At 46.2% G+C, this 23,231-nt stretch overlaps 1 protein-coding gene across 8 annotated transcripts in view; it reads right to left on the bottom strand.

The window, feature by feature from the left end:
- LOC147222453 (calmodulin-binding transcription activator 1-like) overlaps nucleotides 1-23,231 on the bottom strand; it is a 52,778-nt gene that overhangs the window by 21,779 nt on the left and 7,768 nt on the right. For all 8 annotated transcript variants that reach the window (XM_086168870.1, XM_086168869.1, XM_086168863.1 and 5 more), the window contains exons 3-4: nucleotides 22,456-22,559; nucleotides 1,587-1,654 (exon numbers count right to left, since the gene is read on the bottom strand). In XM_086168870.1, coding sequence (XP_086024996.1) covers nucleotides 1,587-1,654; nucleotides 22,456-22,559 — 172 coding nt within the window. The remainder of the gene's footprint in view (nucleotides 1-1,586; nucleotides 1,655-22,455; nucleotides 22,560-23,231) is intronic.

Raw genomic sequence — 23,231 nt, 5'->3', positions numbered from 1 at the left:
ATTTACTTTGAGCTGATTTTCTTTGACACCTTAAATCTGTTCTGTTTTGGGGTGAGCCCGCCGGCATCTTAGCAGAGTGGAGACCCCCACCCTCCGATCAAAGCCCAGTTTAGTCTGTGTCTCAAGCTGCGTGAGTCATCTCGGAGCTGCTGATTCTAATTATGTTATGGAGAAGATGGATGAGATCAGATGTGCGCCCGTGTGTGTGTGTGTGTGTGTGTGTGTGTGTGTGTGTGGCGCGTGCAGGTGCGAGGGGTGCGCGCACGAGGACGGTGCCCGTGCTCCTCGCGAACCCTTTGATTTGAGCAGACATAAATGCTATTGATTGTAACTGGTCTGTGATGTGTAGGATATAAAAAGCTTTTTCCACCGTTCCACAGTGTGGCAGAGCGAAAACAGAGAAGGCAAGGGGAGGAGAGTGGAAAAAAAAAAAAAAAAAAAGATTGCAAGATAAAGAGAAGGAGTGGGCGAGTGAGTGCGTCCGGTAAAGGGAGGAGAGAAGGAGGAGTGCATGAGAGAAGCGAGAGGAGGAGGAGGAGGAGGAGGCAACATTCACTACTTTGAAGTGATGAGGTATTTCAGCAAGGGGAGAAATGAAGGTCATCGATTGTTATCTTAATACGGGCTAACAAGTGTGCCGACGCATACGCACGTATGGATATAAACACACATATGCTGGCACATAAATGTCACCGGCTCCGTTAGCTGAGCTCCTTTCCATCTGATGGGATTAGGTGTAATCTGTTCTAATCGTGCCTCGTGTCATGTGTAAATGGGATTATATCTAACTGCTACTCAATAACACCAATATGACTGCTGCTGCTGTTGCTGCTGGGAGGCTACAGCTATACAGCAGCACAACCAATCAATGAAAAATCTATCCGCAACGTAAACTGTGCCGCCGGCCTCGGGCTGCTCCCGAGAAGAGTCCTTCAGCCCGCACAATGGGACGGCGGAGGAATCGCCCCGGGCTTTCGGCGGTGTCAGTAATCAGAAACGGGGCCGCGAGGTGACCGCTTCACTCGCTTTGCTTTTTCTCTGCTCGGTTCTCCCCGCGTCCGCTTTCTTTACAATGTCTACATCTGTATTAACCTAAGTAAATGTCGACAGGGTGATTCGCGAATTATGCAAACGGGCTTTTTTTTTTCTCGGGTTCCTCGCGTCCTCGCTTTCGAACCGACCGTAACCTCTCCCCGCTCCGGGAAAGGAGCTACCTATGGTTCGGTCGGATCGATGAATATTCAGTCGCGGCACGCGAATCCCTGTTCGCATATTCTTATATACACATACGACCCGCCCTTAAATCCCTCCTCCCCCTTACGTCTGAATTATACATCACTTATCCTAATACATTTACATTCATTAATACTCCGTTTCCAGCTGACTAGGTGCTTTGCAGGCCGACCGTGTTCCGGGGTGTTCTGTACATGTGGAGAAGCGAGATGCTCAGGAGATTTTGAAAGCACATCCTTTTAATCAAACATCCCCTTAATCAAACACTCAGTCATCGGGATTAAAACAACATGAGTCATTCCCGGTGTTTGTGCGAGGACGTGCGCAAAACTCTCGCCCTGCGTTCGGCTCACCTGGTTTTGGGCGATGTTGTCAGCCACTCGTCGTGTTTCTCGAAAGTGATGAGATACGCGGCGATCTCCTGGAGAGAGAAAGAGACGAGAGGGGCGCGTGAACGTATGCTTATGACGAGAGACGTGGAAAACCGAAGCGGTATTTCCAGATGACCCGGAGATGCCCGCCGAGAGCGTCGCTATCTGATTGTCACGGCGAGGTCTTGGGCGGCCGATTGGTCACAGATCAGCCAGTGAGGAGACAGATATAGAGGACGGACCCTCAGGGCCGGCAACCAATCACGCTTGCTGACACACTGATGTCTCCCTCCACTGGGGAGGAAAAGCTAAAGTCCACACACAGACGCCGCACAAACACACATGGACGGCCACGCGTCGGTGTGTAGACCCGTACACAAGCCGCGAGACCGCGATGATGGGAAAAGTTTTCTTACTTTGCAGCTTCCCGTCAGATAAAGACGGATCCTAACTTGATTCTTAATTCCTCCGGCTCTCTTTTCATCTCCCCGGCTCTCCTTTCCACACTATTTCTATTCTTCTTCCACACTCAAATGAATCCAATAAGGAAAAAGAAAGCTAAAAATCATACAGGTGTGCATGACACGGAGAGACGAATACACACACACACACACACACACACACACGCACACACAAAGCAAAAAAAAAAAAAACTCCCGCAGACAAAGACACACAGCGATGCGGGCAAAGAAACTATTGTTTATACCGCCCGCTATTTAGTTTCTTCTGCGGCACAACCTCTTCTTCCCTTTACTCGGTGAACTCTCTCACCCTTGGCTTCCTCCATGAGACATTGCTCTCTCTCTCTCTCTCTCTACCTATCTCTGACTCCCGTTCTCACCCACTTGTTGTGAAGGACTATGAAATGTAAATTGTCCTCTTAGGGCAATCAGTGTTTGAAATGTGGCACAAAGCAATAGTGAGGAAGACATCAACACTCCAGCACTCCTTCATCTGTCCCCTCAGATCACCCATCTCCAGTGCGGATCTCCTTTCTCTCTCTCTCTCTCTCTCGCTGTCTGTCTGCATGTGTTTTCAGATATTTGTCCCAGTTTGGCAGGAGAGCACTCCAGCTCCACGCTGACCAGACGAGATGGAGGGACAATGGACGGGGGAGCCAGGGAGAGGAGAAAACAGAGAGCAGCTGGAGGGTGCTGGCACTTAACTGGATTGTTTTTCAGTATCCCCCATTCTATTGTCAGGCCCCAACCCCCCACCGCCTCATCCAGCATTCATGTTTGTATTTATATGTTCTGGTGTGTGTGTGTGTCTGCGGGGGGACGACACACTGCCATGACACCATTAATAATTATCACTATCAATCTGGCCTCTGTTAATAATGTTTGTCTGATTCAGTTATAAAAAACTATACAGAGCAGACTTTCTTTCTTTTTTGGTAGGAGACGCGCTGTTTTTTTTCCTTTTTTAATCCATAGCCAGGCACAACACACACACACACACACACACACACAAACACACACACACAGACGAGGAGTGCCTCATTCATTTATGCATCTATTCATTAGCTGTGACAGGCAGCCACCTCTCCTCCTCCCAAACCACTCCGCAGCAAGTCAATATCCTATACGGTCTCAACAGTCTCGGCCAGGCACTCGGGCTCCCCCAGTGACTGTCAGGCAGTGGGAGGCAAGAGGAGAGAGGAGGAAGAGAGGAGACAAGGGGCTGGGAGAGACAGAAGGATGGGAGGATTAAGAAGGAGGGAGAGAGACTTGCAATTAAAGGCCTGCCCCATAAGAGCCATTAAAAAGCCAGAAACAGAAGAGTCAGCTGAAACGGCGGCCTGACACACACTCTGAAACACACCCACACATGCGCGTGCACACACACACACACACACACACACACACACACACACACACACACACACACACACGGGCAAACGCGCGCGTGCACCCGCGCAATCTCGCCATCGCACCCGTGTGAAGAGTGACAGAAGTGAGACGGTGAAGGTCGATCCTCGGGAAGTCGTAGTTATTGTCCCATCGGAGGCCGGTGATGGAGCGCTTTGAGTACGCCTGGCGACACACTGACCCTTCAGGAATACTGTGAGTGTGTGCGTGCGTGCATGTGTGTGTGTGTGTGTGTGTGTGTGTGTGAGCCGTGTCAGACACGGGGACCGAGAGTATCTCTCTCCAGGGATCTACTCCAGAAACCCAGACATTGGGCACGTCTGTGCGAGTCTGCGCAGTGATACATTACAACTTATGACAGACCCGGCTAAATGCGCGCACGTGCTTCGACACCTATTCTCGTCCGGCGCCGCGCGCGAGCGAGCGTAAAGGAGCGTCGCTTCAGAAAAATATCGAGCAAAGTCGAGAGAATGAGTGGGAAGTTACACCGGAGTGAGCGAGTGGGGAAATCAGCCGCCCACTCACGCCTCAGCGAGACCATCTCCCACCAAGAAAGTGGTGGCATGCACAGAAAAGCAGACAGACAGACACATATACGTGGTCTCATGCAAATATATTCTCACACACTCACAGCCCACGGGGAAATTTCCAGTGGAAGAAGGAGCGGCGGGGTGGGATGGGGTGGGTTTGGGGGTTGGGGGGGGTCGCCTACACTGCAACAGAATTATCCAGGAGCTTTCCCCGGGGAGATTCCATTAAAGGGTCTGGCCACAGGCATATCTCCGTGTGTGTGCTTGTGTATGTGTGTGCACGTGCACGTGCATGCGCTGCCTCCTTGCATTTGACTGTGTGTGTGTGTGTGTGTGTGTGTGTGTGTGTGTGTGCGCGCGTTTGAAGTCTAATGATGAGCATCACCCTGACAGATATCTGGGAAAAACAGAGTTGTCTGTAAACTGGAACTGTCACATCCATTCGAAGTACCTCAGATGAAGGCTGCCGCTGGTTCTCGCCACCGAAATCCTTTGGCATTGAGCAGTTTGTTTTGTAGCTATAGGAGGTAGCACACTGGGGTGTCCTCTTAAACTGCGGAATCAATTTTCGCCTCTCTCCTTGAGCATTGATAAGTCTTGTATACATACATGGAGGGAAAGAACCACATTACCATTACCAAGAGAGCTTTGCTGATGCTGTAATTTGTTCCCGAGCACCTCCGCCAGTCCTCCTTCCCAGAACGGCCCCCGTCTGTGTCTGACGTTGAGAGCTCCTACCCAAAATTGCCTCTTGTTTTAAGTTCCTTCCGCAAATACGTTTCTCTGTTTTATTCATGTATTTACTTACCACGCGCACAAAGCCGCCAACCTTAACCGAGGTCTATATTTATAATTTCCTGCCAGAGAAAGCTAATCTGGAGTATCGGGGTTCCAATTGCTACACAACAGCGAAATCTTAGCGCTTCTCGAGCACTTGTAAAATACCAAAACAAAGGGAAAAAAGTCGAAATCTCTCGGCCTTTACGATCACACTTAAATAGACACTTTAAATTCCACTGCGGGAAATAAAGTTTGAAGAATCCCTTTATTCCTACACCTGTGAATGCACATCGTCACTTCTTTATTCGAGTTATTTATATTAATGGGCTCCGCGCGCAGACGTTCAACGGCTTCGGAACCGATGCATATTCAAGACCCGCGAATTTTATCCAAAGCCCGAATAGATAAGATAGGATAATTACACTCCGGTGTTGATTGCACATTGACAAATAACCGTTTTCAGATGTTGTGATCGGCAATCACCCGGACCTGCGGGAAGCCCGAGGGCCGCGTCTGCTGATAAAAACACGGCGGAACAAATCAAATGACGCCGCGATCTCGAAAATTCGACGGTGTCACCGGGACGAGCGGGCCCTACCTCAAACTTGTATTAGAAAGAAAGAGCTAAAAATAGAGCGCGCTGTGTGCCGCTCCTTGCCGACATAAATGATGCAATTACTTTTTTAAACCAGACCAATACGGTCTTGTTTGCACCGTGTTCCTCTAAGTTGGCTAATTAAAACGTGTGGCTCTCCACGGCGAGAAAGACAGCCAGACGTTGAGTTACTACACCGATCATTTTGTTCTGTTCTTGCCACACAATAAAAATTTCATCAAGGCTATTATAAACCAGAGCAATAACATGTAGTTTGTATTATATTCCCAAACTGCCTCTCTCCCCACAGCCTTTATATTCCACGAGCTAATACAGCTGCTTAATGCTGTTTCCATAACAACTGTTGCAAAGCCCCTGATCAGAATTCCTCTCAAGCTCGGCCTGTGTTTATAAACACCTCATCACACACTGTGCTACACTCTCACACACACACACACACACACACACACACACACACAGAAGCACACACATGCATAGACATTGTAAACACACAACAGTGTAAAAATGGGACAAAAAATCATTCACAGAGCCGCCTATTAAATGATAAATTACAATGAAATTTGTCCTGGCTTTGTGTCTCGTCTCGTTCTCTCTATGACACATGACCGAACAAATCTGCGTGAGTGAGTGTGTGTGTGAGTGTGTTGTACATATATTCATTCATACAGATGCCGGGCTGTCATTGGAGGACAAGGTCTGACCTTCAGCGGCGCCGGTCCCTCTCACGCGGCTGGTGAGAAAGAAAAATGCGCATCACAAATGTCACAAAACGCACACGCATAAACACATCTCGCGTCACGTCACAACTGGTGACGGCCGGGTCGCACGGGCTCGTCCGAGAGCGTATCCGCGCAATGGCGTGAAGGCCTGCGCCGCAAAGAGTCCGTATGAATCTGAATCTGCAAAGCGCATGAGTGATGGCTTCATAATGGGAGAGTCGCCCTCCTTTACCCTTCAGTCCCTCTCCTTCTGCTTTGACCTTTTTACCTTACTCCCCAACCCCCTCTCACGTCCCTTGACACACACACACACACACACACACACACACACACACACACACACACACACTTTTTCCTTTTCGTCTCATTTCCCACGTTTCCCCTTTCCACCGATATATAGATGTCAAAGTGTTGAAGTTGGCCAGACACGCTCGCAGTATGGAAAGCAGCAAACTTTATTAGCGGCGACCCGAGAGCGAGAGAGAGCCAGCCTCAATCCTCAGAGGGAACATCAATCATTTTTTTTTTTTTTTTCTAAGAGTTCTCCTCTCCCGTGCACCTTACCTGTCCTCTTCCGCCTATCTGGTATTTGCATTTGAGGATACGGCCCCCTCTCTCCCAGCGGGAGGGGAGAACACATCAAAGACTGCAACAGGTGTGGGGTGTCAAACACAATGCCAGGACCCCCGCTGGGCCGGGACGTCTTGGATAAATCCTGTCAGCGTTCTCAAAAACTTGCGCAAAGTTAACCAGGAGCGGGCGCGCACACAGTGATGTATATTTGAAAATGTAAAACGATAGATGTTGGTTTGACAGAGGGAGGTGGAGAGAGAGGGGGAGGGAGGCTGGATGGAGGAGGGAGGGGAGGTTTGTCTCCAGTCTCCGGCGGTACTGTTAACCCCTGACGCCTCATCTTAGTGAGTCATTGTGCCCTCGGAGGCTCATCTCTGCTCCGCTATTGTTGATGTTATTGTGATTGAGCGGGTTTGTCCGGGACAGATAGAGACGGAGAGACACCGAGGAGAGGGAGAGGGAGAGGGAGATGGAGAGAGAAAGATAGGGGCGAAAGAGGAAGAAATAGTGCATGCCACCTCTCATTGGCATAAATACTTGTTTACAACAAGACACAAATTGGCACCCTGTCAGTCAGTCTCTCTATTTCTCTCTCCTCTGAAACCTCTACTCTTTTCCCTCTCTCTATTTGTCTCAGTCTCTCCTCTCCCTCTGTGCTGCTAAGCATATTACAACACTCCCTGGTTCAGCCCTCTCTCATTACCATATTCTAATTACATTCGTTAAGGGGAGCATTTGGGAGTTTAATGAATAAATTTGAAAGATCTTTAGGTTTGTCTCCTCCGCCGACTAAATATGGGAGCATCTACAGTACGAGTGTGTGCATAGCGGTGCACCTGGCGTGCGAGCTCTCCGAAAAATATTACGACGGTAACATTTCAGAACAAAACAAACAGACCCAGTCGAATGCCGGAGCTCACGTAGAGTTCGCGCTCCGAAAAATCAATTCGGAATGCTGTTTGTTTCTACCAAATAAAGATTTCATGTTGTTCGTTTGTTGTTCTGCAAAAAAAAAAAGAAAAAAAGAAAAACCGGGAGCCACCCATGACGAAGCCATGCATATTTAACTCTCCTCGAGCCTGAAAAACAAACTGCCAAAGACAAGCATCAATTTATAGATAAACAAATTGTCTGCAATCTCGAGATTTAGCTCCTCCACCGACAGCCGACCTGACGGCTCCACACCGGGAGAGAGGCAGGCTGAGTTGCGGCAATCATAACCAAAAGTAAACATTAAAGGTTATCAACTCTGTTCTGGTGACTGGCGTCTACTGTTGTGCAGTTTGATCCCGTCTCTGCCGAGGACGAAGCCTTGGGCTGTAGACTTAAATAGATTTTCGGGCTACGGCAAAATGTGAAACACATTCACGTACTTTATTTAATGAAGAGGTCCCGAATGCATTTTCCCGGTCCTGATGATTGACAGCTTGAACGCCGCGACGGGCGGAAAAAAAAAAAAAGGGGGGGGGGGGGGGGGGAGTACGAAAATTCCCCTCCTGCTTAAGAGAAATAATGCTCGATCAAACTCCGGGTCGTAAAAAAAATTGCCATCGATTTAAAAAAATCGATTGATACCAAGAAAAATGAAGTGGGATTTAATGGCAGTTTTCACTTAGACATCTGTGACCGACGGTTTCAGAAATGACAAACATTTGTTCTTCCCAGTGACAAAAACCAGTTTATCCTTTCGGCGAACGGACGCGCCGACCGACGCGGGTGAAACCCCCCGAGAGGCGGCGTTAACGAAGAGGTATCGTTAGCGGATTGAACGTAGACGTTCTGCGGCTGATTCGCTTGATGCCGACCGTGGGGGGTCTCGTTCAATGCGGTTGCGTTACATGAACAGCGATGAGACACCGAACAACGTTCAGCCCTGTGTCATCGACCTCTCTTCAAGTACTGTGATTCATGCAGTAGGCGTCAAAGTGTGTTGGTTATCTTTAAACGTCTATATGATGTAAGATGTTTATTCATATATAAATATATATACATATATATATGTGTGTGTGTGTGTGTGTGCAATGGCGTGACGTGAAACAGTTTTCCATGTAGACAAGGCTGTCGCTTTGCATATATCTGTATATATCTGGCCCACGGAAACTATCAAAAGTTATGGCATACTCTTTATTCGGCTCTTATCTTGTTCTTTTTAGCCATTAAATGCATATCGTTCTTCACGGTGGGTTCACGAGGGCTCTGCTTTCGTACTTTAATGCACTTTTATACACTGAAGAGAAGACGGACATCAGTCACTGGCTGCCACAGTAACTTTCCACCTCATGTGAACGGCAATGGGCTGTGATATTTGTTCAAGTTGCCCCTTAGAGCAGACAAAGTGTAGCCGGCACAAAAAGTGAGCCTGGTGTTGTGTACTCGACATTGCGAAGACCTAAAAGCTGGCAGGCCGCGAACAAAAATTGACAGCTTGTACAGTATTATATGCTGCCAACAGAAGACAATTATGTAGTTGGGTTTAACACTAGTAATACCTGTTTTGCCATGGTTTCACTGTTTGCTGGAGCAGTAATGTAATGCTCACGCTCCATAATTACCTCTTCTCTTTGCAGGGATCTCTAGCAGTGTATCATTCTTGAAGGAAAACACGTATTGTGAACAAAGATGTGCAATGCCAAACATCAAGGCGCACTAATTAATACTATTCTCAGTTGCTTTCACAATTCTCATTTATCAGTTGGCCAAGTTCCTAGCGCCTGATGCGGAGAGGTGTTTATCATTACGAGGGCTTTATTCCGCACATTCAAAAATTAAATATATGCATGGTCAGTATGCAAATGTGGTATCAGTATCCCTTATGTGGTGGCTTCCTCAGAGCACAAGATGATGGATGTTATATTACGGCGGAGCTAGTATTAGACTAATGACACTGCCGGAGTACAGTACACAACTCCGTGCACGCAAACACAAAAATTACTCCTTGTTTAATCCCCCGGGAATCAGGGGAATGTGATTACTGTGACTTTTACAAACACACTCCACATGAGAGTAGACGTTCCATACATCCGCACGCACACACGCACACACACACACACAACGGCTAACCCTGTGAGTAATGTGGGAAACACTATATACACAAATAAATGCTTGTTCATACATTTTTGCCCTAAACCGGTGAATGCACATTTCTGGGACAAAGCATCACGTGAGCGGCTGTGCGTTCTCTGGGCTTTTGTTACATCAGCATGATAATGTTGTGTACAGTTGGGCAGCTCAGCTCGGCTCTGAGATCTGTGAGACAGCTGCTGTTGACATTAGAAAAAGAACCCAAAATGTACACATCGCGGTGTGATGACGGCAGATATTGGACGCTGACACGTTTATCCCAAACAGAACGTATGTCACGTGCGTTTCCTCCCAAGAGATACACGCTCGTGTTTGAGAAAGCGTGCAAAAACTAAGAAGCGTCGCTACGCACATTTGGACGTGTTTCAGTTTATAATCTAGCTTAAATGTTAAGACATGCCCCGAAGAAGTGATTATTCGAGATCCAAGGCGCTAAGAGATATACCTTCTGAAACGCTATCAGCAACTGTGTTTGATAATTGCCATTTTCCGACAAAATATTTGTGTCAGCTATTCCTGAATACACATGTGGAACATGTGCAATACATAACAAATTAGAAGCACAAAGAGCAACTCACCATAGACAACAAACGCTTTGGAACTCCAGAGCGGGCTATAAATGTTTTATTAATATGCTTTATTTGGCTAATAAATAAGTTATAATGATTATACTCTGATGATGAAATGAGACAGCGGCAGCAAAAAGGTGCAATTTCAAAGAGGAAAAGGGAACCAAAGGACATGATATGAAATGCAGGGGGTCTTCCAGAATTAAACACATATTCATCGGCACATAATGAGATTTTTCATCTAAAAGTTACTTCCCTTCACCCTGGGAACTGTCACAAAGAGAGTAACTGCAGTCATAGACTGCAGTGTGAAATGCGATTACTTCCAGGACACACCTAACCTGCACCCCAGCAGACCGCCATGAGGAGGTTAGAACCAATGAAAACACTGCTCGCTGATCAATCCGCACCTTAGGACCATCACGTCACCGGCCCTGAAAGGTCATCATCCTGTCCTTCTTGAAGGGTGGGGCGTCACCATGAGTGTGTGTGTGTGTGTGTGTGTGTGTGTGAGTGATGGTGGGGATCTTTACCATGACATTTTAAATTCCTTTTCTCATTCTACATGACTTTGCGCAGCAATTTGACACAGCAACCCGGCAAAATCGGGAAAAAAGAACTGTTGAGGAATTCACAATACTCCGAAGCCAGGGTACCGGATTTACTCATTTGAATAATATTTATAAATTTATGTTTCACTTGACCAAGAGGTCATTTAACACCTCCGAGGATGTGAAGAACGGCGGTGATATTGAACAACACAGCAGTGTATTTCTGCAGCCTATTAATCTGAGGGTAAACACAATGGTCAAATAGGAAAGTTGTAATGACGGAGCGGCGAGCGAGACCACCCCTCCCCGCTGTAAGGACTCGTGAGTGGTAAAACCCTCTCCATTGAGTAGCTGCTTCATTAGTCAGAGGTGGGTACTCATTTTCAAATATGTTCTGCTCGATGGACATATTTCACAAAAAAAAAAAAAAAATGCTATTACGATCGCGAGCTCTCTCGGTCTCAACAGTCTATTTCTCCCAAATGAAAAGCCAGATTCGGAGGGAGGATCTGATGAAAAGATCTCCATTTTCTAGCTCTGACTCTGCGCTTGTCTGAAGCTAAAAGTTGGTTTAATAATGGGCTGCGAGGTGGCCGGGGACGTTACTGGGGCGGCAGGTGACAGCTCGCAGAAAAAACACACCGGAGGGCCGGCGTCTTCCAACCCAAAATGATAAGAAAAGCAAATTTGACATCTTCCAGATGACTCCATGAAACCAACCGCCCTTGCAGATTTCAAGACAGTGTGTAATGAGAATAACATTTAATCCTTAAGAGCGTATTTACACCGAGGGAGCGGGATTTCCGTCAGTTGATTACAACCAGGAGGTAGATATTTTACTGAGTGAACCTCACCTGGACCAGCACCAGGCGTGAGAAGCATCTGAAGAGAGACAGTTGCTGCAGTTCAAGTTGTAAAGGTAACCAGTGTAAAATGCTGACTTCTGCTTTTCACCGGCTCAGTATCGTTACAAGCCTTCATCCTATGTGTTGAGTGTTTTATTAGCTATATTATCACAGCATATGGAAAATATTAGCTCCACTTTTTTAGCTCCGACCCCGGCATGCTCACCTGTCTGTGGAGGGAGTGAATGATAAAGCTAGAACTCAACACACTCTCATGCCTATCACATAAATGTATTAATTCATGTTTTCCAGTGCTCTGTGAAGGATTAGCTCCGAGAGCAGAGGCTTCAACGTGGACCTCAGAACAACCGGATGTGTGCGGGGTGTGTCAAGGTCCGTGCGTCTTCAAGGAAAAATGACATTTTTTTCCGAGACAACGTGAAGGGCCATGATTTTTTAATTATTTTCATCTTGATCAGAGTCTGTTTTGGCAGGGTAGAGACAGGGCTCGCTGGAAAGTGAACTGTGACAAATGACAGCAGAGAAAATTCCAGGTTGAACTCGTGGTTACCTCGGAAAAACAATGACGTTCCCCGCGTGATGAAGGCCCCCGTCAGTGTCACCAAATGATCATAGTTCACGTCCGACCGCGGCACGGTGAATAAAAACAAATCTGTCGCCGGAAGGCGCACCGAAGGTCGCCGCGGAGCTCAAGATATTGTCATGTAATATTTAAAATCAAGCGAAAAACCTCTGTATTGTCATGTAATGTCGCAAAGGGAATCGGCCTTCTGCCATCCAAAATCTATCACATGGAGCAGACACTAGATGTCATGGCAGGATCTTGAGAAGCTTGTACATGCATTTGTTTCCAGCAGGGTGGATTAATGTAACGGTCTGTTTGCAGGTCTGGCGGAGACATCCGTCAGACAGACGAAACGCGTCCTGCCAGAGTAACAAGGACCGAAAAATATCAGCTTTCACGACTACCTTCTCCAGACCAACTTCAAAATTCTTCTCATTGCCCGTAAATCGTTGAATGGCTTACGTCCAAATCGCTTTTCTCATCTAGTGGGAGCCTTACAGACCTCAGTGCTGTTGGTGGTTGCTGGCATTGAAAAGAGAAATTGAACACCTCAGATTAGAAAAACAGACAAGTGGCTTAACATCTAACTGAAGACATACCTTTTCAGATTTGACTTTTTCGCGCGTGAATAGCTCCACGGCACATGCTAATTTGCCCGATTGCTTTTTTTCCTCGCAGGAAATCTGGCAGCACCGGGAGCTCATTCAGGATGTTTTAAGTATTAAGGCAATACGAACGGAGGCATCAGATATGGGTCACTTTTAATAGTAAACATTCATTATTAATTCATATTGTCTGTACCGCTTATCCTGAGCACAAGGGCGCTCGAGGGCTGGATTCAATCCCGGCTGGCATTGTGCGAGAGGCGGGGTAAACCCGGCGACGGCCAGCCGTCAATCACAGGGCCGCATTTTGAGACATACAACTATTCACCCTCTCGTTCCCGCCGGCAGACAATTTAGAGTCTCCGGTCAACCTACTGCGTGTTGTTGGACTGCGTGCGGAAGCCAGAGAAGCCAAAGAGATGCCGGGCGCCGGGAGAACAACCAGGCAGGCGGAAGAAAAAAATACAATCTAAGACTGGGCAGCGCAAAGACCTGCAGAGTAAATGCACCCCCGTAGATGTGGTTTGACAGGTGTTTCCAAAAAGATCCGTACAGTATAAATTGAAAGCATATTTTAGATCTCGCACAATCACAACTTCATTTTTGTGTCCCCTTCAAACCGGTGTTCCCAATGGCCTGGATTAGCCCCGGCTTCGGCCGTCAAAATGGACATGTCCGGAAATTCACCGTTTCAAATACTGGAGTGGAGCTCACCTTCAAACATCATCAGCATCAACGCAGAAACCGCATCGGCGGCGGACGCGGTGCAGTCCTGTCGTATGAATTAATCGAGCCCCACGAGTCGTGAATCGACCGATATTTTTGGTGTAGTACTACGGTTGTTCGGCTGATTTATTTCTAGCTAGCCTCGGTGGGGTATCGGGAGAGTTTCAAATATTAACATCAGATACGGGATATAAATACAAACTGTTGCAAGTTTTTTTCCCTTTTCCCCCCCCACACACACAGGGGATACAGTCCATCTGTCCTTGATTCCCTCATATAATTCAGAAGTCCATAAAAAAAAAAAGCATGTGCGATTCATCTGTATAAACTCCTCACGTGAGTCCCCTTGTACTTCTGCAGATGGAATCTCAGGTGTCCATAAATCTGCCTTATTGGATAGTTATCACATGAATTAACAGCCAAATGAAATGTAGTCAATAAAACGCCCCCGGAGTGGAAAACCCATGTTTTTGATCCACGGTGTGCAAATATCCACCCGGGCTCGGGCCGAGGGCTTCTCGTCATACGATGTTGAATTGTGTGACATAAATTGCACGACAGAAAAATCCCGAAACCTGTCTCCGTCGAACCCGAGAATATAAAATGTGACCGACCCGAGGAAATGCTGAATCGTGCATATTTCTTTCACGGCCTCCGTGCTCCCGGTATTAGTTAAAAGAAAAAAGGCACGTAAACATTTACGGGACGCTGGATTTGCAGCGTCAAGATTTGTCGATGTCACTCCGCCTTTTGTGGCGTTTCCTCGCGCTGATGTCATATTTATTGTGCAAGATGGCAAAGAGTCCGTGGGAAAAGTTATCAAAGTTAAACAGAGTTATGAAGTTATCTATCGAGACAAAGCTGCACGCACACTGTGCAGGTATTTGAAATGGGAGTACAAGGACTGTATGCGCACACATGCACGCACATTCACATTTTAATGCTTTATCTGTCTCCGATGAATTAAATCTAATTTACACAGGCCGCAGATATTAGAGAGGTTCTATATGGGGACATTTAAGGATACAAAATATATTGTATCCACTGCACAGCTTGGCTTCTTATAACAGGAAACTGCTGGTCATTCACTTCCTTTTAGTTTGGCCGGGAATCTAACGGGAACTCGAATCACAAAGACACACTTACGCACATAATCTCAGGCACACTCACAACACCCCCACACTCACACACATTCCCTCTGTTTAATATATTTCTGTGTCTCCAGTTAACAATATTTTGTGTCAAATTATAGCGGGCAAGATAAATAGCGTGTCTGTGCGACGTGGAAAAAAATAGAGCAGGACTGGAGGAGAGGAGAGGAAAGGAAACGAGGGAGGGAGGGGGTGAAACATGGCTAATCTTTACCCTCTATGAGCCGGAGTATCTGCATCTGTATCTGTCTGGGAGCTTCTCAAACACTGATCCAGGCAATCTGCAAAGTATCTTCCCACATTACCGCAGTTTGCCACGTATATTTGCATTTGCAGTCAAAAAAAGGGCTGTGGGTTAATTTTATGTATCATTAAGGAAATTAACTCTACGCGCGGAATAGATCTCATTTATTCCTTGTGCGTCGCTGCGTGTTTTGTTCATTTTGCCACTTTGGTCAGCAAGACATTAGGGGTGTCTGAAGTTTGAGTGGAAATTAAAGTCACAGCACCGACATGGAATGACGTCGGGTGTTAATTGGGCTACGCTTGGCTCACAGAGAGATGGAGAGATAGACAAAGAGGAGGAGTAAAAGAGAGAGAGGGAGGGAGTCAGAGAGCCTGGAGGACTAATTAGTGATGATAACTTGGCGCTCCCCAAACATAAAATATTTCTCAACCCAAAAGACAGAGGAATGATTAAAAATAAAAGAATAGGAATCAAACACAAGGAGCAGTGAAACACCCTCCCGGTATTGTGCGCCGCGCATGTGTGTACATGCATGTGAGCGCATGTGTGTGTGTGTTGGCTTCTTTGCCCCCTCATTAAACTGTGCTTTACTCTGGTAAACGGCAACCGCACAGCATTCAATGTCAACCGGAGAGGTTACAGCCATAGGCTGGCTCTGGGACCCGCATGGAAACACACACACACACACACACACACACACATGCAAAGAGACAATAAATCTAACATGCAGGTCAACAAACGCGTTATCTTACAAGTGTTTTAACAGCGTAGAAATAAAATGCGCGCGCCATTCAGGAACGTATGGTGTCTTTCCCTTTGTTCTGACAAAGACAAGAACATGGAGTGACATTAGCAATTGGGAGATCAGACTCATAAACCAAGGACACCTTCCAAAAGAGTAGGAATGGCGGATAGAGACCTTAAGCTGACTGTCTCATAACTTTATCGTTGTGGTTTTCCACAGCAGTGTTCCTCAGTCGAGTCCCTTTGTATTTTCTCTTGCCAGTCTGCTGTCTGGCGCTGAGCCCCCTGCCTCATGTTTAACCTCTGGATGAGCCCCCGTGCTTTACATATGTGTGAAAATTAGTCTTGGAAAGACAGGAGCAATGCGGCGCATACATATTTAATCCCATGTATCTATTTAATGGCTTTCAGACAACAGTGATGACATGAATAATGAACTGAACAAGCGTACGCGCTCACGGATCGACACAGAAGCGAACGTAAATGTGTTTGTACCAGAAATAGGAGCCTACACAAGCTGAGACAGACACAACAGCGTGCACTCAGGTGCGAGTAGGTTTCCTGACATTTTACCTGAGATCTAGAGCTTTTGTCCTTCGACACTCTTTTTTTTTTTTTTTTTGTCTGCGGCACATGTTCGGCATCACGATCAGGGACGCCGAGGTTGTCACGTTTCTCATACACTCCGATGCACCACACACTCTTGTTCTCCATTTGTGTCACACATGCGGCATCATTCATACCATTAGCGCAAATTCACACACATCGAAACGCATCCAATATGTTGCTAGGTTACACTTCCTCTTGACGCGCACAGGCGCCGCACACCGCACACCACACGGGCAGTGGTCTTAAATATTTGCCTCCCATTCAAGCAATCACGTTAGCGTCATATGGTGACACAGCCAGACATGAGCGTGTGTGAACTGTCAACTAGCTGCCTTCACACCAAACGGCGAGCGGCGCATCGCAACGCTATGAGAAGAGGTCTGCAATGAAACACTGAATGTTTCATGTTACGCAATTTCTTATCATCAATACCGCCACCATGTCTTCATCCTATTCTTTTTGCCTGGATCCTATGCCTTTCGCAGCCGCATATTTCAGCGCCATGTGGAGAAGAATCGCATGCGGGTGGTGGTGGTGGTGGAAGGGGGGGCGCGGCACTCACGGCTGTCGTCTGTGCGGCGCAGTGAAGTTTGTAGCGCCCGTTTGACAGTGGCTTCCTTTGAATCACAGCAGGGGGGGCCCCTCTGAAGCATGGCCTTTTAAAATGCACATTAGATCACTCAAAGACATGCACATTCGCCAAGCATGTTTGTCCACATTTAAATTTCAGCTCTTGAAAAGGGAATTTTATTTTGTCACTGAAGTCGGCGCCGCGTTGTTAAAATGTGACTCCGGAAAGATACCGGAGCGATCGAATATTTTCACGACTCCGAGTCCCGGGACCAAACTCTAAAGTCTGGCTTTGTCAAGGTGTTACAAAGTTTGCAAGCCTCCTTATTTTGGAGCTGCAGAGTTTTCTGAACCCAAACAAGTTATTCCCACTAGATGGATAAAACAGGCTCTACCTATCATCTGTCTACCTGAGTATGGTTTGTTATCTGAAACTAGTCTATAGTCTATTACCATGTACAGATACACATACACCCCCAATCTATTATTGAACAAAAGGCTCACGCCTCCGCTCAGCCCTTCAGGGAGGAATCCATCCCTCCATCCCAGAATAATTTCACACATCACTAGATACACAAAAGAGAGAGAGAGAGAGAGAAAGAGAGAGGGAGGAAGAGAGGGAATGGAAGGAGGAGGGAGAGAAGAAGAACAGAGAGGAGGAGGAGGAGGAGGAGGAGTGGACACAGAAGAAATGTATGGGGTTACAGCTCAGTGCTCGTGGGAGGTGAAGGTGTCTAGGGGAGCCGTGCGTGGCAAAACACAGATCAGAGGATCATATGTAATCGTACACATGAGCACGCACACAAACACACACACACACACACACCAACATGCATGCCAAGAAAAAGGGTGAGAATAAGGACATGTCAGGTGAAGATGTGTAAGACCTGGATCTAACTTAATCAGAGACGTCCTCATAAAGGCAATCTCTTTATCTATCACATTCTGCTCTTTGTTTTCACAAAGGCTTACACACACACACACACACACACATACACACACACGTGCATGAGTCTGCGCGCACCGGCACACATGCGAGAATAAACACTCACACGCATACAAACAAACCAATGCACGCATACACACACACACACACACACACACACACACACACACACACACACACAGAATCTCAGTTCTAAAAAAAAAGGGATGTAGATTCCCAGTGCTAAAAATGTAAGGAATGAGTAGTTGAGGTGACACATATATCATTTTATGTGATATGAAAATGAACCGCCAATCCATTTCAACTTGATAGCAACCGAGTTTTAAATCAATTTGTCATCTCAACACTCGGAGCAACTCATCACCAAAGTATGCACATCATACATTATCCATACTATGACTATTCATTCATCTCGCTATCATGTGTGCCTTTTTTCCCACTGGTGGGTTTTCAGTGCATAGCACTGTGTGCATAGCACAGAATCAAAGCTACATAACGCTAACTAGCATCAAACAGTCCAGCAAACCTATGTGAGACCATGGAAGCCATAAGCCAAGGAAATGTGTGTGTGTGTGTGTGTGTGTGTGTGTGTGTGTGTCTAAAACTAAACGTAATAGAGCCATAATGATGTTGTGTTTACCCAGCAATGACATGTCTGTGAATAGGGCCTATTATGATTTCAGTGTGGTGCTGATGAAAAGTAATAAACTTCTTGCACTGTCTGCATTTGAAAAAATATAAAAATCAACAGGGGAGATTGTGTTTTGTGTGTGTGTGTGTGTGTGTGTGTGTGTGTGTGTAACATCTGACGTATAATCAACCTCAGCTCCATGTATAATACACGTAGCTGCACGTAACAACAAATACTCTCACTCACAACACATACATGAAACAGACGTGCAATCACAGTTCACACTATGGCACCGCCAAGCTACAGGAGCAAAAGACACAATGGAGTGTTAAAATATGCAGGAAACTTTGCCTGGTTTGGAGAGGAGCTTTGAAGGAATTCACTAAGGGACACCCAACCTCCTCCTGAACCGAGCCTGTACCTCCTTATTGGAGAGCGTGGGGGCCAGGGAGAAAGTGGAAGTTTGTGTACGCGTGGAGGATGGGGGGGATGAAATGTATAACCACAATTCTAAACAGAAATCCTGCTAATCCGCCATAAAAATGACCCCGCCAGAATGACGCTTCACTTGTTTAGAAGGAACCATACAATGTCGGCTTGACGCTGTCTCAGCAAGTGATCTAAGATAACATTGTGGCAATCCACAGTCGGTGGTGTGAAGTGGAACGGTCTAGATACTCGTTTTAAATTAGAGCCAGCCTCTCTCCACGGCGAGCATTAGTGTAGCTGTTGGCAGCACATCTTGGCCTGGGCGAGCATCACAATGAAGTGAAGGTCCAGGCAACTTTATGGCCGTAAGCTCAAATGCAAAGTGGCTGGGGCCGGGGGAGGGAACGGGGGGGGGGGATTTTCCAAGTGCGACCACACCAACAAATCAGAGGACACTGCCGTGCTACTTGTGCACACCTATTTTATTGAATAAAGAGCACCGTGTTGTCAGACAGGATTGTTGGCGGGGTAGCTAGAGTGGATTTTGATGATCGTGCCGCTTCCTGCGTGAACAGCATCAGCAGCATCAACTTGGAGGGTGAGCAGTTCCGCTGTTCCACTGCCTCTTTCATGTCAATTTGTCACTGTGATATTGTGCACCCACATTCACATTCAGCGCACTCTTATACCGAAGGCAAGGTGTGACAGCAGCGTAAAATTCCTACCTTGAAAAGCCAATGAAAAGAGGGTGAGACGGGGGCAATTTTCACTCTTGTCCCAACACCTTCCTTCTGCACACTCCTGTGCAATCCTGTCCCCGTGACACACAAATAGCCATTCCAGTTCGATGTTCTTGCCACGCCATCGTTTTCCCCTCGGTCGAGCTGCGTATCTGTTTGGTTTATTTTTATTTTTTGTTTTTTGTTCGTTTTCCAATTTGCTGCCTTTAGCCAAAACGTTGGCGCGTCTGCGGCGGTCGTTAGTCAATGCGCTGGTCGGGTTTTTTACCTCGAACCAAAGAGCAACAACGGCAGACAAATGAGAGGAGAAAATAGAGAAGTCAACTTTATGTAAGCCTTATGTTCATCGCCGTTACGATCTTTGTCAATTCCGTGGAGTCGCAGGACACAAACTACTTGACTTCCATTTGAGATGAACAGATGGGAAGTTGGAAAGGAGACCGAGACACACAGAGAAAGGCAGGAACCAGGCAGCAACAAGATGTTCTGGCCCAGTCCCTTTGTGACCTTTGAACATGGATGTTCTTGCAGTTGTGGGAGTCCTTAACAAGCGGCAGTGATCTGGTTCTGAATCTCACACACACGCACACACACGAGAACACACGCACACACTCACACACGCACACACACATGTCCAAAGAGACACACAGGCAGCCCATTCATGTGATCATACTGTTCAGCCGGCAGCGTGCTTAACTCCAAATATGACCTTCATTGAGATGGATCGCATGAAAAATGTAATGACTTTCCTGAGAGAAAAACCACAGGCTAAATCAGCTTTGCATTGCATAATAATGCCTGTCTTGGTAATCAATAACACAAACACACATCCATAATGGAGTGCTCAGTCTGCACATGGAGAAAATGTCTCAGTAGAGGCCAACCGCATCACCATGGATATAGCAAACCACCAGAGGAGAGCTGTGCGATGCATAAACAAGGAGCCATTGACAATAAATGCCTGCATCCATTTCTAGTCATCAAACCTAAACTAACAGGAACAACGTGCAACTATGAAAAGCTTTTCACACCCCGAATGTTTAGCAAGTTTATCCTTGGCCTTAAGTGTTGGCCCAACTTTATTTGGCCCCATTTTACAGTGAACCGCTTCGCCAGCAGCAGAATGGAAGTTATCTATGGTTCATGCTATAAATATAGATGTGATTTTAATTTTGGCCCAGAGCAAAGAAAACTTCTTATATAAATGAGTGGAAGAGCCATGTTCTGTGTGAATAGTCAAAGCATACTGAAAGTTCTGAAGTGTGGTTAACACTGACTTATGTGAGGTGCAAAAACAAAAATAAATAAAAATGGTCTCGCTTTAACGTTTATGATCAAATCCTTTTTCTGCATGGTCATTGCATTTGTTGTTTACACCTCGCAGACAGCTTTTAATGTTTTCCTCTTTTTTTGTTTGGGACGCAACATTACACACCATAATGACAGCATCATTTTCACACATAGTACAAGGCAGAAAAGCAACTTGGAGTAGAAAGGTGGCACACATTTAACGGCTTTCAGCGGTTGCATAGCAACAATGTGAGGTTCAGTTAACAATTTTTATCCTACTGACCAAAGGGCTTTTATGGACCCTGTAGCTCCCAGCGTGGTAAACATCCAGCGTGCAGGGGAACTTCTCCTTTCTTAGTCTCTAAGCCGCATAGCTTCAGAGCCTTTGTCCTGCACCTTTACTCGGAATCACTTGGGATTAGAAAACCCGATGGGCAGCAACATGGAACTTATAGTGAGCGAGTGCGATTTTCCAGCAGAGATGTGGTGGTATGGTGCCAGGCGATGCTGAGATAGAGCACCCCGGTCTTGTTTCTATGACAACTGCATCTTATAAAAAGTCCACGATGATTGACCACCGCGGCCTGTCGTTTGTTATTAACTATTTGTCACTGTAGCGGTGGGGCCCACCTGGGTCTTGAACCCCGGTCCTCAGGATACAAGACGTTCACCAGGAATCCAGGCACATCAATTTAGTGCTCAGAACACGCCCTCACATCCTCCTCAAGAATTGCTTCACTTGTTTGAATTTGATTCTATTTTTTGGCGTAAAGGACTTTTTGCCTCTATGTTTAGTCTTTATTATTGAGCTGTTGCTCCACTGTCACCACTCAGCCTGATTTATGCCTCAAACTCCCTGCCGATATTGAGCGTGCGGTCAATCTGCGCACTCCTAATTTTCCTCTCCCCTCCAAACATCGTATTTTCGCTCGCACGCGGCATATAATTCAGAATAAATATAGAGCTAGATTAACCGTTTTGCTGATTAGCGAGTTTGCAAGTCACACTGCAGAAAGAAAAACAAACCGTGACGGCACCGGTGTCTTCCGGAAAGGTTCTGGGATTTTCCCCTGAAAGTCCTGGGAGCGATTGCGGAAAAAAAAGAAGACTCGGCGTGAAGCGCATTCTTACGACAGGCACATGTGCAGCCTGTCATTGGGAAGAGTAAACAATGGGGACATGGATTCTAATTTGGATTTTGGATGTTACCCAAGCCAAGGTTGTTTTTTTTTTTTTCATTTTTCAGGGGGGTGGGAGGGGTATTTTGCCTCCTTGAGTCACTGTTTTAGGATCCCATAATGAAAGGCTGCACTCATGTTTGTTTACCTCTTTTCTTCATCTCTCCATGTGACATTAGCCAGGGATGAGTCACAAGGAGAAAAAAATACCGAGTTCATCACACTGTTACGCATATCTCCCTCCTGAGAGTGTCACTTTCTCACCTCGTTGGTGTTCCAGCGATGGCGCTCCTTGGGCAGAGAGGAACATTTGGGTAGACACTCCAGCAGCTTCTTGGGGAGGTAAATTTTCAGCTGGCCCGGTTCATCTGCAGCAGAGGGACAAAAGGAGAGGGTGTGAAGATATATGGAGATAAGTGAAGTAGAAGAAAGAAGATGAAAGGATTTCCTCGGTGAACACGTAGGGAGAGTTAAAAGAAAACCATTATATCCATTATATTTCTGGGTTCTCATCGGAGGGATGGAAAATGAGATCCAGTCCAGACTGAAAAGCCATTCCAGTTACTCTGATCCATTTGGATCAACAGCCTCTGAGCTTATCAAACCCTTTGATCATGTGTGTTTCTTCTCTGACAGACAGTGAATGCGTGCCCTTAAAAAGGGGAGGAACCGAGCAGGAATAAATAAGATCTAAAGTGCGGATTAGTTCTTTTTCCATAAAACATGGGTTTGAAGTGGAGAAATGCCATGTATCTGAAACCCCGTCTACATCTAAACAGGAATATCCTGATATAACAACTTTACAGCGATGTTTGCAACCTTAGCAGATTTCTTTGACCTCCCAAAATAAAAAAAAAAATAAAAACAACAAACAAACCAAACAGTAATACCATTAAACAAAATTCTCTCCACGCAAGAATAGAAGAATCCGCCCGCTGCCAAGAAATGACTGCATTGGTAAACACCGGTTTCGGTATTTGTCTCTCAAGGACATCAGTGGATAGAATTTATTTTATATGATTTTTTTCATTTTTATTTTT

Source organism: Fistularia commersonii, chromosome 21 (genome assembly GCF_037954325.1).
Source record: "Fistularia commersonii isolate RoL2024-O1a breed Wild chromosome 21, RoL_Fcom_v1.0, whole genome shotgun sequence".
Taxonomy (NCBI): domain Eukaryota; kingdom Metazoa; phylum Chordata; class Actinopteri; order Syngnathiformes; family Fistulariidae; genus Fistularia; species Fistularia commersonii.
The sequence above is the reverse complement of the archived record's forward strand: the minus strand, read 5'-3'. Positions and strand labels throughout refer to the sequence as shown.